This window comes from Piliocolobus tephrosceles, chromosome 3 (genome assembly GCF_002776525.5).
Source record: "Piliocolobus tephrosceles isolate RC106 chromosome 3, ASM277652v3, whole genome shotgun sequence".
Classification (NCBI taxonomy): Eukaryota; Metazoa; Chordata; class Mammalia; order Primates; family Cercopithecidae; genus Piliocolobus; species Piliocolobus tephrosceles.
In genome coordinates, this window is record NC_045436.1 from 42,166,129 (window position 1) to 42,184,701 (window position 18,573).

At 45.3% G+C, this 18,573-nt stretch overlaps 2 protein-coding genes across 2 annotated transcripts in view; one reads left to right on the forward strand and one right to left on the reverse strand.

Annotated features, from left to right (window-relative positions):
- The window catches only part of ARHGAP10 (Rho GTPase activating protein 10), a 333,033-nt gene extending 316,228 nt beyond the window's left edge, over nucleotides 1-16,805 (reverse strand). Inside the window, exon 1 of the mRNA XM_023227376.1 lies at nucleotides 16,652-16,805. Coding sequence (XP_023083144.1) covers nucleotides 16,652-16,805 — 154 coding nt within the window. The remainder of the gene's footprint in view (nucleotides 1-16,651) is intronic.
- Nucleotides 16,154-18,207, forward strand: LOC111552903. The gene has a single exon (XM_023227388.1). The coding sequence runs from the start codon at nucleotides 16,950-16,952 to the stop codon at nucleotides 17,388-17,390; it is 441 nt and encodes a 146-aa protein (XP_023083156.1). The 5' UTR covers nucleotides 16,154-16,949; the 3' UTR covers nucleotides 17,391-18,207.
- Nucleotides 18,208-18,573: the final 366 nt, after the last annotated feature.

The window sequence follows — 18,573 nt, forward strand, 5'->3', positions numbered from 1 at the left end:
GTTTTGTTTTCCCTTTTGTGGAAAGACCACTTAATATAAGATCTACCCTCTTAGGACAATTTTAAGTACACAGTATTATTAATCATATGCTCTATATTGTACAGCTCTCCAGATCTTAATTATTTTGTACAACTAAAACTTGGTACAGGACATCAGCTTTTTTTCTCTTTTTTCTTTTTCTAGTTTCTATACCCTTTGTTGTGAGCTGTGGCATTCTGTCCAAGCAATCACTTGCTGCCCACTTCTTCACCCAACTGGTAGGCACATGATTCAGGCTGGCCAAAGCACAATATCCACCACATCACAGTGATTGGTCTATGCTGGGCGAGTGACCCAGGACTGATAGGGCCTTTACGTAGAGCAACCACAGGTCCAGGTATACTTGTAGCAATTCCAGTTCATGGCTGTTGTCTTAGCATAACTGTACTTCTCAAGAGTATCTGGGTTTAGATTACATGGTCTCCCTATCTCTAAGGCAGTTTCTCAACCTCAGCACTACGAATATTTTGGGCTGGATCATTCTCTGTTGTAGCGGACATGTCCTGTGCACTGCAGAGTGTTTGGCAGCATCACTGGCCTCTACCCACTAGAAACCATAGCATCTCCCTAAAGTAACAACCAAAATTTTCTCTGGACAAACTTACCCATTTGAGAACCACTGGTCTAGGGGAAAAGAGTCAGTATTCTCTGGAATTCCCATTGCAGTAAGAAAGGTGTAAGCTTTAAGCCACAGTCACCATGGGAAAGTGCTAACCTGAGACAGAGGCCAACTGAGGGAAACTACAGATGCAGAGAACTGACAGCACTGTCTGAACCCTGGAATTCAGGGGTATCTAAAAGCAAGGCCCAGTCTTTAATCTTCACTCTGAAGCCAAAACTCCTTTTTAAAAAAAAAAAAATTCAAAGTTTTAGTCTAATTTCTGGAAGCTGAAAGACATGAATGAGGATCCATAGTATTTTTATAACAATAATCTGAAGAAGGGGGAAGAAAAGGTTCAGATTTTTAAACCTTACCCTTTCCACAAAAAACAGGACACCAACTCTAGCTCTAGAAACACATGCAAAGAACTTCTCCACTCATGTCCTCCTCCCTCTGAAGCATGTGAAGGTCTCCACACTCCACACCCCTGAGGAGATGCTGTGCGGCCACCTCCATGGCGGTCAGGGTGTCCAGCCCTGAAGGGAAGACAAGAGCTATCTGCATACCACCCACTGATGGGGATCTTCTGTAAGCATTTATTTCTTCTAGACATTGTTTCTTAAACTAGGATGAACCAAGTAGTTAGCTAGAAAAGAGCAAGAGAAGGTATTTTTAGATCATAGATAATTATTCCATTTTTAACTCTTACAAGCTCTCTTCCTCCTCTTCTCTTGGACAAAGAGGCAGACACCTGGAAGTCCTACAATCTTCCCAGGTGCTGCCAGAGGCATTTTCTTCCCTGTAGACTGATCCAAAGAGAATCAGCAAGACTCCGGTGAGATAAAAGAGAAAACCGGTTTTAATACTTTGAAAAAAAAAAAAAAAGATTAAGGACCATTTGGGTCTTTTAAGTGTAACAGAACAAAGTGTGAAAAAAGCCTGAAATGGGCATTTCTTGGTGTCATGAGGGTTGTTTACCCAAACATTTAACTCCTTTTTGTCCCCTTCACCCCATTACTTCTTCTCGGCTTAATATCTATATGCCATCCCACTCAGTTCACACTATGAAGAAAACCACTCTTACAAGTCATGTATTATTAATATCAACCAGAAAAAGAATGTGGTGGTGGAGAGATTAAAATACAATTACTGAATCTTGTCATCTACCTCAGGGAAAATAAATCCATCAGTTGTCAGTTTCCTCGATGTCCTGCCATAAATCTACAAATTTGAGTGTGTAGACATCATTTCCATCTCCACTGTCATGAAACAGGTGAAAGGTACGCCCTCCCACCCCTTCTTCACCTAGAATATGAATCACACCTTCTATATTAAGAAGCATGCTGCCGGGCACGGTGGCTCACACCTACAATCCCGGCACTTTGGGAAGCTGAGGTGGGTGGATCACCTGAGGTCAGGAGTTCAAGACCAGCCTGGCCAACATGGTGAAACCCTGTCTCTACTAAAAATACAAAAATTAACTGGGCATGGTGGCAGGCGAGCTACTCAGGAGGCTGAGGCAGGAGAATCACTTGAACCCGGGAGGTTGAGGTTGCAGTGAGCCAAGATTGCGCCACTGCATTCCAGCAGGGCAAAGAGCAAAACTCCACCTCAAAAAAAAAAAAGGCAGGCCTGGCGCAGAGGCTCACACCTGTGATTCCAACACTTTGGGAGGCCGAGGCAGGCAGACCACAAGGTTGAGAGATAGAGACCATCCTGGCAAACATGGTGAAATCCCATCTCTACTAAATATACAAAAATTAGCTGGGCATGGGGGCGCATGCCTGTAGTCCCAGCTATTCAGGAGGCTGAAGCAGGAGAATCACTTGAACCCAGGAGGCAGACGATGCAGTGAGCCAAGATCATGCCACTGCACTCCAGCCTGGCAACAGAGCGAGACTCCGTCTCAAAATAAACAAATGATAAGCACTTTGTAGCTGGGCATGGTGGTTCACACCTGTAATTCCAGCACTTTGGGAGGCTGAAGCAGGCGGATCACAAGGTCAGGAGTTCGAGACAAGCCTGGCTAACATGGTGAAACCCCATCTCTACTAAAAAGATACAAAAAATTAGCTGGGCGGGGTGGTACATGCCTGTAATCCCAGCTACTCAGGAGGCTGAGGCAGGACAATCGCTTAAATCTGGGAGGTGGAGGTTGCAGTGAGCCGAGATCACACCACTGCACTCCAGCCCAGGCAACAAGAGTGAAACTCCATCTCAAAAAAAAAAAAAAAAGTTTGTGCTCTGAGATGGCCCCTGAATCTTCAATCTCCTCCTCTCCCACTGACCATTTAATTTGGGTCTACAGCCATACCACCCTGAACATATTCAACCCTGTCTGATCTCAGAAGCTAAGCAGGGTCAAGCCTGCCTGAAGACAGGGTTGAATGTGTTGAAGTATTTGGATGGCAGACCAAATAATCTAGGAGAGCTATCCATACCCAGGCTCACTGACTTTCCTCACACTCCCTTCTCAGTCCTCTGCAAGCAGGCTCCCAGTTGTGCTTGGCCACCTATTCTCCCACTATTACCAATGACAGCGTGTGGCCAATGCAACGTCACCTGGACTCGAGCTACTTGACCTCTCTGTGGCATGGCCTTGTCCATTCCCTCCTGCTTTCTTAACACTCTTTCTCCTTGGCTTCACAGACCCTCTCCTAGTTTTCCATCTCTCTGTCAATGGCTACTGTTTCTCAGATCTCAAGTTCTTCTTTCACCTACCCCGTAAAAGACAGAGTTCCTCTGGATTTGCCCTGACCCGCCCTGCCTTCTCCCTCTACATTCTCTCTCTGCAGCCTCGGTATTCAGCTGCATGGCATCATTTCCCATCCATATGCTGTGTCTCCAGAATCTTTATCTCCAGCTGTATTCCCCATTCCTGAAATACACACCCACAGAAGAAACACACTACTGAACATGTCTCCTGGCTACTAGGAAAACACCTTGGCCTCCACATGCAAAACTGAAAACTCATCCTCTCTCCCACAAAAGCTGCTGCTGTGGCTGGACCTCAGTGAAATGCACTCACCAGCTCACACCAGAACCTGAGGTGTCAGGGCAGCCCCCACACCCAATCACCCCCTAGAGCCTGCAGCTGCTAAGTCCTGACTCCTCTTCTGCCACCAAAGTCTCTGGCCTAGATGACCGACCCCCAACCTCCAGTCCTGCTTTCCTCCAATTCATTCGCACAACTGCAGCCGGAGAAAACTTTCTACAATTCAAATCACATCACTCCCCTGCTCAAAACTTTTCAATCACTTCCCACTGTCCTTACAGTGAAGCCCTCAACCTGCCTTCCAAGGCCCTTCCCAACCCTGCCCCCACCCCTCGACAGCACCATTCTTACCCTCAATGCAGACTCCCTGGCCCACCTGAGCACCATTTTTCCATCCATAGGATGTGCTCTCTCCGACCTCTCAGATGCATTTTCCCTGCACTTGGGGAAGACTTCTTCCCCACTCTCAGCAGGGAAAGCTCCGATCCCTCCTTTTGGTCTCAGCCTAGAAGTTTTACTTTCTTGAAGTCTTCTTGGAATCCCCAAACTAGATAGTCCTGTTAACTACAGTCATCGCATCCCATACTGATTCAACAATGTCAATATAATTGCTGTCTCCTGCACTAGAAATCTTCGGCACAAATATACACGTTTCTTCTCAATGTTAAACCTCTAGCAACTAGCCCACCATAGCTGGAGTTCAGTGATAAGGTGACACCACTCCACCACTGTCATAAATAAGGTTGTTCTAGTGATGACTGAATAGATTTTTAATGTTTTTTCTACGTCTAGCAAACAGAGAGTCCACTATGGTTCAGGCAATTTTCTAAGTACTTTAAAAAGAATTTAAGCCTCGCAACATTTAAACATGTAACTATCATCCACTTTTTGTTTTTTTTTTTTGAGGAGTTTCACTCTTGTTGCCCAGGCTGGACTGCAATGGCGCAATCTTGGCTCACTGCAACCTCTGCCTCCCGGGTTCAAGCGACTCTCCTGCCTCAGCCTCTAGAGTAGCTGGGATTACAGGCATGCACCACCACGCCCAGCTAATTTTATATTTTTAGTAGAGATGGGGTTTCTCCATGTTTGTCAGGCTGGTCTTGAACGCCAGACCTCAGGTGATCCGCCCACCTCGGCCTCCCAAAGTGCTGGAATTACAGGTGTGCGCCACTGCGCCCAGTTGACTACTATCCACATTTTACAGAGGAGGAAATCAAGGCACAGAGATGTTAAACAACTTGCCGAAGGTCACACAGTAAGTAAACCTGGTTTCAAAGACCTATCTATTTTAGTATGTTTGCTGTGTTGCCTTTGACTTGCATTTCACAAAATAAAAACAAAACTATCGGCTGGGTGCAGTGGCTTACACCTGTAATACCAGCACTTTGAGAGGCTGAGGCAGGTGGATCACGAGGTCAGGCATTCGAGACCATCCTGGTCAACATGGTGAAGCCCCATCTCCACTAAAAATACAAAAAAAATAGCCAGGCGTGGTGGCATGCGCCTGTAAGCCCAGCTACTCAGGAGGTTGAGGCAGGAGAATCGCTTGAACCCAGCAGGCAGAGGTTGCAGTGAGCTGAGATCACACCACTGCACTCCAGCCTGGGTGACAGAGTGAGACTGTCTCCAAAAATAAAAATTAAAAAAAAAAAAAAAAAAAAAAAACTGTCAGCATGGCAGAGAATCTGCCCAATTTTCAAATAAATGGAATGTCATGTCAAGAACACTGTATTCCCTTGTACTTCAGGCTTTGTCCCCAAAACTTTAAAGCAAAGGCTTTCAGTAATACATCAGATTTCAACACACTATTATGGATGGTTTCTCCTATGTATAAATAAATGACAGGCCTATATTCAGCTCTGTGCTTCAAAATATGGTTAGACTGGAAGAAAAAAACATGTGCCGGGCACGGTGGCTCATACCTGTAATCCCAGGACTTTGGGACGCCGAGACAGGCAGATCACCTGAGGTCAGGAGTTCAAGGCCAACATGGTGAAACCCCGTTTCTACTAAAAATACAAAAAGAAAAAAAATAGCCATGGCCAGGAACGGTGGCTCAAGCCTGTAATCTCAGTACTTTGGGAGGCCGAGACGGGCAGATCATGAGGTCAGAAGATCAAGACCATCCTGGCTAACGCGGTGAAACCCCGTCTCTACTAAATATATACAAAAATCTAGCCAGGCGAGGTGGCGGCCGCCTGTAGTCCCAGCTACTCGGGAGGCTGAGGCAGGAGAATGGCGTAAACCCGGGAGGCGGAGCTTGCAGTGAGCTGAGATCCGGACACTGCACTCCAGCCTGGGCGGCAGAGCGAGACGCCGTCCCAAAAAAAAAAAAAAAAAAAAAAAAAAAAGCCAGGTGTGGTGGCGGGTGCCTATAATCCCAGCTACTCAGGATGCTGAGGCAGGAGAATCGCTTAAACCCGGGAGGCAGAGGTTGCAGTGGGCCAAGACTGTGCCATTGCACTCCAGCATGAGCTAAAAGAGAGAGACTCCATCTCAAAAAAAAAAAAAAAGAACATGTGTTCACAGACTATTTCTGCCGTAACTATGGGTAAAGCCACAACTGTGCCCAAGTTCAACCAAAGGAAGATAGTTATTTTAATAATAATAAAAATAACAGGCACCTACCATAGCCAGGCAGAGTCCTAAGATCTTTTAACATGTAATGTGAGGATTAAATACCACCACCCAGTGAGACAGAATTCTTACTAGGCCCATTTTACTAATAAAGTAAAATGTAGGCACTGAAGGCTTAAGTAACTTGCCCAAAGTCACACAGCTAATAAACTGTGAGGCCAACTTTACAGTCAGAGAAGAAAGCATTCATTTTTTTTTTTAAGAGACCATTCCACATCCTGTCTTCTGACCTGAGGTGACACTGCCGTGGCCAAATTGAGTTCCTCCAGCCACACACCTCACCATGACTTGCCACCAAGAGTGAGGGTAGAAGGTGCCTGTGGGTGAACAAGTCAATAAGCCCAGAGAAATCACACTCACCGTTGAAATATTAAGTGGCAGTGGATTGACATCTTCCTGAGAAACACAGGGAGGAAATTCTAGTTGGACCAGGGAGTCAGGCCTCGCAATGGCAGCAACTTGGGGTGTGATTCCAGTCCGTCTCAGAGTTTACAGAGATGCCTGCCTTTAGAATGTAAAGCGCCTGATGGGTGTGGGTGGGTGTGGGTGGGGGTGTGTATTTGTGTGTATGTGTGTGTGTGTGTGTGTGTGTAAAGAGAACGATATAAAGATGCCTACCTTTAGAATGTAAAACGTCTGGTGTTTTTCTCTGTGTGTGTGTGTGAATATCAAGGCCTTCACAATACAAAAGCATCCCCCTGGAAATTATGTTCCTGTGTTAGGATAAGTAAGGGAAGCAGGCCTGCCAGTGTTTGCTTTAGGGCTTACCACAAGATACCATCCAGTCCCTGCCTGAAAATCATGTTCATCCACCCCAACTAGCTTGATAGTTACCAGAATTCTCCGCGTGCATTGTGTTTATACAAACATCATTTTTCTCTTTCTAGTCAGAAGTCTAATTTCAATGAAGCAAAATGGCTTTTAAAGATTTTTTGTTTCTGACTCAAACCAGTTCTCGTACAGTCCTGAGACATGAACTGCCTTACTCTGATCATCCATGCTGGGCTGGTAACAAAATACTAAAAAGAAAATGGGTTAAATGTCTTTAAAAGTCATGAGTTTATTAATTACTGACTGTTTTGAAAGCTAGCATCCTAAATTTATGAAACTAATTTCAATAAGGCTTTCATCATGAATATTCTCTAAGTATGTTTAGTGTTATCCAAAAAATGCATAGGGAGAAGGTACATCATCATAGAACATCAATTAACAAAGTACTTTTAAATGTAACTTGTAGGAAAAAGAGGTTGAACTAAACGAAATAAAGTTACATACATCCAATTGGATGAATCTCACAAATATATTCAGGTGGGAAAAAGTATAGGATGAAACCATTATACAAAGTCTAAACATGTGCAAACACATGATATATTGTTTACGGATGTGCACAACTGTATCAAAATGCCTAGGAATAATAAACACCAGATCTGAGATAGGTCTTACCCCTTGGGGAGAAGAATGGGTATACAAGACACTTTCATTAAGCTGGGGCAGGGGAGGAATAAATGAAGTTTATCGTGAGACTATCTTTTTATATTTCTAAGTATCTCAAACTTTTTAAAGGAAAAACAAGCCTAATACTAAAAGAATAAGTTAAAAGTTACTCTACTGAAGAGTAGAACAAGGAATGGGGAGGAAAAGAGGAAGGTGGATATTGAGAGAGACAGACAGAGTGGAGGTCCGTGTCTTGCAATGGATCCTAAATCAACCCAACCTTGGAATGTCTATACTGTACTCATAATACAAATTAGCACTTTAAATTATAAGAATGACCCCAGAGGGGCCTTAAAATTTAACAAAATTGAAATCAGTCATCATATCGAGGTAAAAAGAATATCCTAACTAGATCAAACATACACACACTCTAGATAACCACGATTGATCATCACTCCCCTAGCAGAAGACCACGGTCACACCCCTTCACAGAGACAGCTCATGACTGTGGTTACGGGTTTCGGAGTCAGATAAACCTAGGTTCACATTCCAGCTCCACTAATGACAAATTGTGATTTAGACAAGCTACTAATCTCTCTGACTTTACTGAGTAAATTCTTAATTTAACATAGCGCTTATGCTGAATTTAGCACAAAGTAAAAACAACAGTAAATGCTTAAAAGCTACTATTAAATTTATTTAAATTATATGCATTTTCCACCACGTAAGACATTCTTTATCAGGTAATTTGTAATTGTCTATTTGTCTTTGAAACGTAATTCCATTAAAAATAACCTAGTGGCCAGGCACAGCGGCTCACCCCTGGGAGGCCGAGGCGGGCGGATCACCTGAGGTAGGGAGTTCAGGACCAGCCTAGCCAACGTGGTGAAACTCCATCTCTACAAAAAATACAAAAATTAGCCAGGCATGGTGGCACACACCTGTAATCCCAACTACTTGGGAGGCTGAGGCAGGAGACTTGCTTGAACTTGCGAGGTGGAGGTTGCGTGAGCCAAGACTGCGCCACTGCACTGCACCCTGGGCAACAGAGCAAGACTGTCTTAAAAAAAAAAAAAAAAAAGTAACCTAGTAAGGCCAGGTGCAGTGGCTCACACCTGTAATCCCAGGACTTTTGGAGGCCAAGGCAACCAAATCACCTGAGGTCAGGAGTTCAAGACCAGCCTGGCCAACAGGGTCAAACCCTGTCTCTACTAAAAATACAAAAATTAGCTGGTGTGGTGGCAGGCGCCTATAATCCCAGCTACTCGGGAGGCTGAGGCAGGAGAATCACTTGAATGTGGGAGGCGGAGGTCGCAGTGAGCCAAGATTGCGCCACTGCACTCCAGCCTGGGCAACAAAAGCGAAACTCCGTCTAAAGAAAAAAAAAAAAAAGCCTAAAATATAAGGTGATAAACGGCTACTGAAGTCACAGAATTCAAAACAGCTTCCTTGGGAATCTGTACAGGGGACTTTGAGGATTCTGCTTTAGAGAACAGGATTACCTAACAGCTCTAAGGAAAATCCCTCTTAGGGATGTCTCTGGCTGTCTTCTTTTTTTCATTGTGAATTTACCATAGCAAATAGAAGCTGTTAGGATTTCAGCATGTCAGACGCTGGAAACCCTAATTTTGAGTTCACGTCCTCAAAAAGTATCTCTGTAATTTGAAGTATGTGAAGGCTGCAGTCATTTACATTGTCATGTCAATACCTTGAGCTGAACTCGTCATCAACTCTTCCTTATCAGCCCCTTGGAGAAAAGGCCTGCTGCTGACTGCCTGAACCTCCACTGTAGATTGCTTACTAGATTTGCAGTGACCTTAGCAACACATTCTACTTCATTTTCAAATCTTTGTGAATAAAAAATAAATTCTAGAAAATATTTTCCCAAGATACCACTAAGCTCTGATTTGCCAGTGTATTTTTTTTTTTTTTTTTCTTTTTGGAGACAGAGTCTCATCTGTTGCCCAGGCTGGAGTGCAGTGGCGTGATCTCAGCTCACTGCAACCTCCACCTCCTGGATTCAAGCACTGTCCTGCCTTGTCCCCCACCCCAAGAAGCTGGGATTACATGCCCCTGCCACCATACCTGGCTTTTTTTTTTTTTTTTTTTTTTTTTTTGTATTTTTAGTAGAGATGGGGTTTCACCATGTTCTCCAGACTAGTCTTGAACTCCTGACCTCAAGTGATTCACCCGCCTCAGCCTCTCAAAGTGCTGGGATTACAGACTTAAGCCACCAAGCCTGGCCACCAATGTGTTTTCAAGATTTTCCAGCATCCTGAACTACAATCAAAATTTGGAAGGCTTTCCAGGATTTGACAATTTTGTCTCTCGGTCACTGGTAATGGTGCTTTGGAGAAATACACTGTTAGGGGTAATAAACACTAAAAGGTTAGATACCTGGTGTAGGGTGCAGAACAGCTATTTTGAGGCAAGAACAGGGCCTTGATATTAAAACATATGCCTGTAATTTAGATACGTCATCATAACTGTTCATCTGTGAGCACTAAATGCTTTACGTGTATTAACAAATCCTACTTTTAACCCAATACAGTAGGTCGTATTATAATTTCTATTTTATTGACGAGAACAGAGAGAGAGAAAAGCTAAGCAGCTTGAGCAAGGATCCCCTGTTAGCAGGTGGTTGAGCTTGGGTATGAATCCAGCCAAACTCAGCTTATGCTCTTAATCTTCTATATTATATTCCATCAGCTATTTTAAAGATTAAACACAAAAATACCCTCCTCTATGTATTCTTTATCCAAAAGTCTACAATGTACCCCAGTCCCCTAAAAAAAAAAAAAAAAAAAAAGCAAAAAGGAGCTGGTCAAAGGAACCCCAGCAGACGGGAGGACAGAGAAAGGCAATGTGACAAAAAGATACTGAGAACATTAGATTGCTGACTGGCTAGTAAAAATCTGTTCTAAATAAACATGGCTCAGCTGGTGGCAGGCTCTAAATAGGAACAACTCTAAATAGAGTAAAGACCACCTGCAGTGAGTAAAGCATTTCAAGTTTTTCAAGCCTGTCTGGGTCCCTACCCTGGCTCAAGTCTGATTGTAATTATTTTCACAGCCAGTCTCCATTCACACTGGAGACCAGCCACTGTAATAAAACCCCCAAGTGACAGTTCGACTTATCCCAGGTGATGTCCCAAATTGTAGGGGCTCTATGGTAACTTCCTTAAGGCAAAGAATGTGCTGGCTGGGCGTGGCGGCTCAAGCCTGTAATCCCAGCACTTTGGTAGGCCGAGATGGGCGAATCACCAGGTCAGGAGATACAGACCATCCTGGCTAACATGGTGAAACTCCACCTCTACTAAAAATACAAAAAATTAGCCAGGCGTGGTGGGGGGCACCTGTAGTCCCAGCTACTGGGGAGGCTGAGCCAGGAGAATGGTGTGAACCCAGGAGGTGGAGCTTGCAGTGAGCCGAGATCACGCCACTGCATTCCAGCCTGGGCGACAGAGCAAGACTCTCTCAAAAAAAAAAAAAAAAAGAATGTGCGTAAGTATTCCTTTCCATTCGGTAAAAAAATATATTGCAATTTATTAACTTTTTAAAATAGCATTTTATTTTCTGCATCTCTCTAAATTCCACTGATGGGAGCATAAACACAAAATTTACAATTACACCACTTTATCAAAATTAGGCCATTAAGGCCGGGCGCAGTGGCTGACACCTGTAATCCCAGCACTTTGGGAGGCTGAGGTGGATGGATCACATGAGGCCAGGAGTTCAAGACCAACCACGGTGAAACCGTCTCCACAAAAAAAAAAAGTACAAAAATTAGCTGAGTGTGGTGGTGCGTGCCTGTAATCCCAGCTACTCGGGAGGCTGAGGCACAAGAATCACTTGAACCCAGAAGACGGAGGTTGCACTGAGCCAAGATTGCGCCACTGAATTCCAACCTGGGCGACAGGGCAAGACTCATCTCAAATAAAATTTAAAAAATTTAAAAAAAAAAAAACCCTAGGGCATTAAGTAGCAGAACACCCAACTCAAAACTGTCTGTCATTTAACAAGACCCTCAAACCATAGAAAAACCCACAGGTTTCCCAACAGCATCAAGAACCCAAATTCAGTTAGTGCACTATGCCGCTCAGGCCCAATATAGTGTGTAGCAGTTCCAGGCATCATAAGACAATACAGAAAAGTAGAAAACCATCTTTCTTCAAGTCTCCTATAACAAAAGGAAACCTCTCCCTGAAGTATCCAGAAGACTTCCTGTCATGTCTCATTGGCCAGAACTGGAATACAACCTCATTCTTATAATAATTACCAACCCAGAAAATGGGTTTATCATAACTGAGGTAGAGTTTAGTTTCTCAACCCTGACTGCTTTAACAGTTCCCCCAGGTGATTTTATTGAGCAGCTAGGCTTGAGAACCACTGAGTTAGATTAATCAGAATTACCCTGAAATGCCTTCCCCTGAGTCATCTGAAAAGGATGCAGACACTTGAATGAAATCTGGATTGTCAGAGGGAAAAGGAATGTTGGCTGAGCCAGCAGTAGTGTCTACACCACCATTTTACATTTGTGTTTCAAAGCACTTTCACACCGTTTCATTTATTCCTCAAGGCTTTCTCTATCAGTCAGTCCCATTTTACAAAAAAAAAAAAAAAAAAGGAAACCAAGGCTCAAGTTTACAAAATAGGAAAATTATTTTTAGTCTTCCAAATCTCAGTAGGTTTAATGTAATGGCAACTTAAGAAATTTCCCGAAAAGAATATTTCTCTGAAACAGTAAACGTAAAGACAGCCTAAGGGAACTTATGTTTTTCCTAAGAGAAACAAAGCAAAAACCATTAAAATGCCGAGGCTAGAAGTATCAAAACCAAGTCTGGAAGACCTAAATTCTTGTCCTGGCTCTGCCACTAACAAGGTCCTTTACATCCTTTTCCATACCTGTTTAGTAACAGCAGACTCACTAATAAGGGCCCCTTCAGCGACACACACACACAGAGCTAGACAATTTAAGTTTACTACAGATCATTTTATATCACTGTATTAGTGCTTAATAACTGTAAGGACTATTTGTTTTAAAAAAATATTTCTCTACAGAACAAGATACATTTTCTCAAGACTGCCTAATGTAAAATTTATGAGAAAAGCATATATGGTTTATTGCTGTTTCTGGCAACTGTGCTACCTACCTGTATGAATCGTAAGTAACTGAAACTACACAGACATCACGAAGGCTTACAAAAGTTTAAATTCCATCGAAAGAAGACACTGGTTATTCTAAGAAAGGAAAGTACTTTAAAAAGAAAACTAAAAAAGCCATTTGAACAATGAATTCATTGAATTGAGTGAATAATCTCCAACTCTACCACTGAAATCACTGGCTTTTCTCTCTGGAATTCCTCCCCACCCTCAGTGCTATCTCCAAATTCACCCTACACACAAATGTGCAATACTGTCTCTAAACCATCTCTATGCTATTATGTCAGCCTTCTTGAAAAGCCTTCATGGCCGGGCGCGGTGGCTCACGCTTGTAATCCCAGCACTTTGGGAGGCCAAGGCGGGTGGATCACGAGGTCAGGAGATCGAGACCATCCTGGCTAATACGGTGAAACCCCGTCTCTACCAAAAATACAAAAAATTAGCCGGGCGCGGTGGCAGGCACCTGTAGTCCCAGCTACTCAGGAGGCTGAGGCAGGAGAATGGCATGAACCCGGGAGGCGGAGCTTGCATTGAGCCCAGGTCAAGATCGCACCACTGCACTCCAGCCTGGGCTACAGAGCCAGACTCTGTCTCAAAAAAAGAAAAAAAAAAAAGAAAAGCCTTCAGTAACTCTCCACAAGATAAACTCCACATTCCTAACCTTGCTTTTATGGCCCTCCATAATCTAAAACTGACCTCTCCATTCATCCCAGTCTACCACTCCCTGAAAAACCACCATTCCAGCAAACTAGTCTCTTCACTCTTCTCCAAACACTGCCAGTGTTCTGGTTTCTTCTGGTTTCCTGTATGATAAGGTTTTACTCCTTATCACCAGTGACTTCCAAAACTTCCAACAAACCTCCTCTACTCTAACATACAAACCCTTGTCCCTGGAAAAGTTAGAATACTTGTCACTAAATTTTAAACCCTGTAACAGGTATGTGTCTACATCCTTTATTTCTTCAAGAATTTAGCGCAGCACAGTAAGGAGTTCAAAAATATTCCTTAGATTGAAGTAAATTCAACTACAGGACAATAAACTCAAGTGCAAGGGCCTCTACCCTATTATAAATCTGTATCTAATTCCAGTATTTAGCAAATTGTAGGTGCTAAATATTTGCTGATTGCTATCTAACTGAACTCAGTAGTAAGCCTTCAGGTCCCATGAGCCTCAAAACTCTAGATATTTGTGGAAGATTTCAAAGTGTCAAGACATCGAAATTACATACTGAAATCTTCCAAGAATGTAATGCACACAGGACACGCCTTGCAGGGCAATTAAAAACAGAAACCACTTAAATACACAATTTTCGAAACGCTCAAAAGGCCATTTTTGTAAAACAAAATGTAAAATATCTGGAAATACAAACAATCTGACCTAATGGGTTTTATTCTTTCTGTAGATCCTCCACCTAATGTCATTCCTTGACTCTCTGATGTTATACAAAAGCTCAACTGGTTAGGTGAACCATTTACCTGGACTGCAATTTCAAACAACCTCATCAAGCCATTTTCAAATACTGCAGAACCTTATTAGTTTCCCGAAGAGGTACGCAGGGAAAGCTGAATGCAAAGAGAATTATGAGACCTCCTCAATTTTCCTATGGCCAAGCCCTAACCGATGAAGAATAATTAAACTCAGGTCCCCTGACTTTAGTCCAAGGCTCTTCGTCTTTGGTAGGAACTAGAAGTAAACTTTATGGAGCAAGTGTGAAAAGGCATATGAGCTACAGTTGTGTTCCTGTCACCTTCTGGGAAAGAATTTAAACAAATTCTTAATGAACATAACGAGAAAAAAAAGAATTCCCAATCACTCTCAAAGCATGATTACGAGTTATGTTTCTTATGTTAAAGCATGATAATCAAAAGGAGTAAGATACCAATTCACAAATTCAAGAAAGTCTACAGTCTGGAGGAAGGCTGACACCTGGCCCCCCAGATGCACTGGATGCTGTTGGAACCTAAGGCATGTTTCCTGATGGCAGCAAAGCTAATATGCTGTCACAGAAATAGCTTTCTACCAGTGGCCAAACTGGCTTTGCCCTCTGCCTCTCCCCCACATCTCTCTAGCTCAAGAGGGAACTACAACGACCAATGAGAGAGAAGGTACATTCCCTGGCCACTGACTCTGATTAATACCAAGTTACAGAAAAAGTCCTCAGTTCTCATTCTCGTGTTCACTCTGCACCCCCACCCCCAACTCCTCCTTTCTAAGCTCACTCCTCCATATGTATAGCGCCCCCCTACTTCCCACCCAACTCACAAACCAGAGGTCAAGGGCCTGGAGAGCCCTCAACCAAATAAGCCCACTTGTCGCATGCCCCAGAGTCCCATTTCTGATTCAAGCAGCAGAGACTTAAAAACAAAACAGACAAAAAAAACCCTAAGTGAGTCCCAATCCTTATTTTGCAACACCAAAGAGGTCAGAGAACCAAAAGGAACCTTGGAGATCATCCAGAGAAGTTGAGTGACTTGCTTCCAAAATTACAGGGATGGCTCACTAAATGCTTCCCACAGAAATGTACTTCAACTTATTCATTAAATGCATATTTATTGTACCAGGTACCATGCTGGGTGGCCGAGACAGTATGTTCAATATGTTTTAATAGCCCTTAATGAAAACTGGGGCGGGGCGCGGTCGGGAGAACAGTGAGATGGGGGATTTTCCCGAGGTGGTATCTACAAACAAATGTACAAGGGACGAACACCTAAGGCTGAGAATTACTGAACTGACTAGGTGAGTGATTAAAGCCCTAAGAACCCAGCCCCTCAAGGCTGGATACCGCCCAAGTCCCTGTCTACTGTATGGGCAGGTCTTTTAAAGAGGAAAAGGGGGCATTCACCGCCATCCCCCTAAGGGGTTATGGATCCAAGGGATGGTCAGGCTGCCCAGCTCCTCACTGGAGCTAATTCCGCCCCACTTTCCAGCAGCATCACTCACTCTGTATTTCTGCATGAATTTTGGCCCACTCTCTCCTGGAAAGCCTCTCAACTACACTAAAATACAGTTATCTCTCCTATATCTCACGTCTTCTTCCGAGTTTAAGAGACAGAGAAGTTCAGGGGAGGAAGGCACCAAGCCTAACCCGGGTGGAATTCCCTATTTGCAAGCAGTGCCCGCTTGAGCTAGAGGGCAGGCTGTCGGCTCACCCTTCCAAACCCCAATCTCTGAACCCTCCTCAGCACGGGAGGGGAGGAATGTGCGGAAGCAGCATAAAGCCAGGTGGACTTTCTGGTTTGGCACGTGAGGGACCTGGAACAGAACTGTCGGGGAACATCAGACAATGAGAGGGAAAAGGTGAAGCTTAAGGGGACTCCGGAAAACTCAACACCCCCGCAGGGTTTCAAAGAATCCCCAGGAAAGTTCTTTTGAGAAGTCACAAAACAAAACTAGGCAAACAGATGCCTCGGTTTTGAAAGAGATTGTAACTTTAGGCAGCAATGAAACCTGACTCCGGGCCAGGAGAGCCTAGGGTCGGTTCAGCCGAGCGCGCAGTCAGCAAGGGGTGTTCGGCGGCGGCCAGGCGGGGCCCATGGGCAGCAGCTAGTTCCCGCCGCCGCAGAGCCGCAGGGCCGGGAGTGGGGTCTCGCCGCGCTGCCTCGAGAAGGAATGACCCCAGGGACCACCCCCCCGGGGTTCCGAGAGAGCTGGGCTGGTCCGAAATGAATTCCCCGTTCCTGTGGCTGCTGGCCTCGGACACGAGACCCTCCGCCTCCTGCCGAGAGAGGCTCCTCCCCGCCTCGCCACGCCGCAGCCCCGTCCGCGCCCGCGTCCCCGCTTACTTTTGGTCGCAGCGATGAGGTTCTTCCCGTCCTTGATGAGCTCTTTGATGAACTTGTTGGTCCTCTCAAGTTCCGCTTCATGAGCGCGGATCCTCTCCCGGAACCACGGGCTGTCGAGGTAGCAGTCGCTGAACTCCAGGGGCTGCAGCCCCATGACGGCAGCGGTCGCGGCGCGGTGCGCACGGCCGCGCGCTCCTGCCCGTGCCGGCCTCCGAGGCCGCTGCCAGGTGCGGCGCCGCGCGTTCAGGGAGCCCCGAGGAACTAGCAGGCCCGGGCGCGCGGCGAGCGCGGCACGGACATGTCCCGTAGAGCCGAGCCCTGCGACGCGGAGGAGCGGCCACCGAGACCAGCGCAAGCCGTGGCGCCCCAATCCCGGCAGCCCCCGCCGAGCCCTGAGCGCCCGCGGCCCCGCCCCTCCCGGCCCCCGCGCTGCAGACACTCCCCGAGGCGCCGCCCGGCCTGGCCCGCGCTCCCGCTCGCCCCCTTCTCTTTCCTCCGCCTTCTTTCCTCTCTTCTCTTCCCTGGACGCCTCTTCCTTCTCTTCCACACGCGCAGCCGCCCCTCCTCTTCCTTCGGAGGCGTCCCCGGGCTAGAATTTCGCCCCGCGGCTCCCCTCCACCTCTGGCGCGCGCCCCTCCTCTTTGCTTGGGCTCCCGGGGCCGGGGTGACTCACAGTCGGCTCCCCGCTGCACGGAACCGGACCAGGACCGAGAAGGAGCGTCTTAATTGCAGTCGTTAGTCCCCGCAGGCGGGCGACATAACTCTGAAGCGGCTGCCTTGCAGGAGGAGATGATTAACTCATTTATCTCATGTATCCTGGGAAGCTCCCCCAACCCCCGAGCTAGGAACGAACTCGCACGTGGGGCTCTTTTCCTTGTCCCGGTTCCTTTCCCAGTTTAAAGTGAAATGCGTAGTAACTCTCCGCTTGAGATCGAAGCCTTACAATGGCAAGAGCGTTATTCTTGGTGGCCCAGCAGCTCCTATTAACACTTCTCTGCGTATCCGCACTAAATGACTTAGGTGAAGGGAGAGGGCTGCCTAAACCACAGAAAAGTTGTTTCTGTTGTGTTCAGCACATTAAATTTGCTTGGGTAGATAGAGACGATCTTTATTATTCTAAAAATAACCACCGGAAAACATGCCAGGTAACGTGGTTTTCACCGCGTGGGGGTGACTATCAATGAGAATTTATGTCAATGCCCTCAAAAAGCCTGTTTTGTGTGTTCTGAAACAACTCCAGTGTGTCCCCAAAAAAAGTTAAGGCATTTGAAAGTATTGAAATGTATACCTTAGGCCGGACGCGGTGCCTCACGCCTGTAATCCCAACACTTTGGGAGACGGAGACGGGTGGATTACCTGAGGTCAGGAGTTGGAGACCAGCCTGGCTAACAGGGTGGAAACCCGTCTCTACTAAAAATACAAAAATTACCCGGGTGCAGTGGCGCATGCCTGTAGTCCCAACTGAGGCAGGAGAATCGCTTGAACCCAGGAGGCGGAGGTTGCCGTGAGCCGTGATCGTGCTACTGCACTCCAGCCTGGGCGACAGAGCGAGACAATATCTCAAAAAAAAGAGTATTTCTTAAAAAAAAAAAAAAAAAACTAATAGTTCACTAGAGTAACTTTTCATAATCGCAATTTATTAAGCAATTATTATGTGCCGGGGCCCCACTAGAAACTCCATACATCTACAAACTGGCAATGTAGACTTACATAATGTGATGATAATATTAATGAGAAACTTCAAATTCCTCAAGATGTTCAGACTCTCAGCCGGATAATTAAGAATCTGTTTGGACAGCATGTTGTAGGAGGGTAACCCTCCCGAACAAGTTAAATAAGCCTCCTACTCAATAAGCCCTTTTGTTACAAAACAGCACCAGGAGTGCCTAACCCGCAGATAAACATTATTACTCTAATGTCCA

Excerpts from the sequence above, each read along its gene's own strand:
- LOC111552903 (XM_023227388.1), top strand. The coding sequence starts at position 16,950 with ATGTCCCGTAGAGCCGAGCCCTGCGACGCGGAGGAGCGGCCACCGAGA.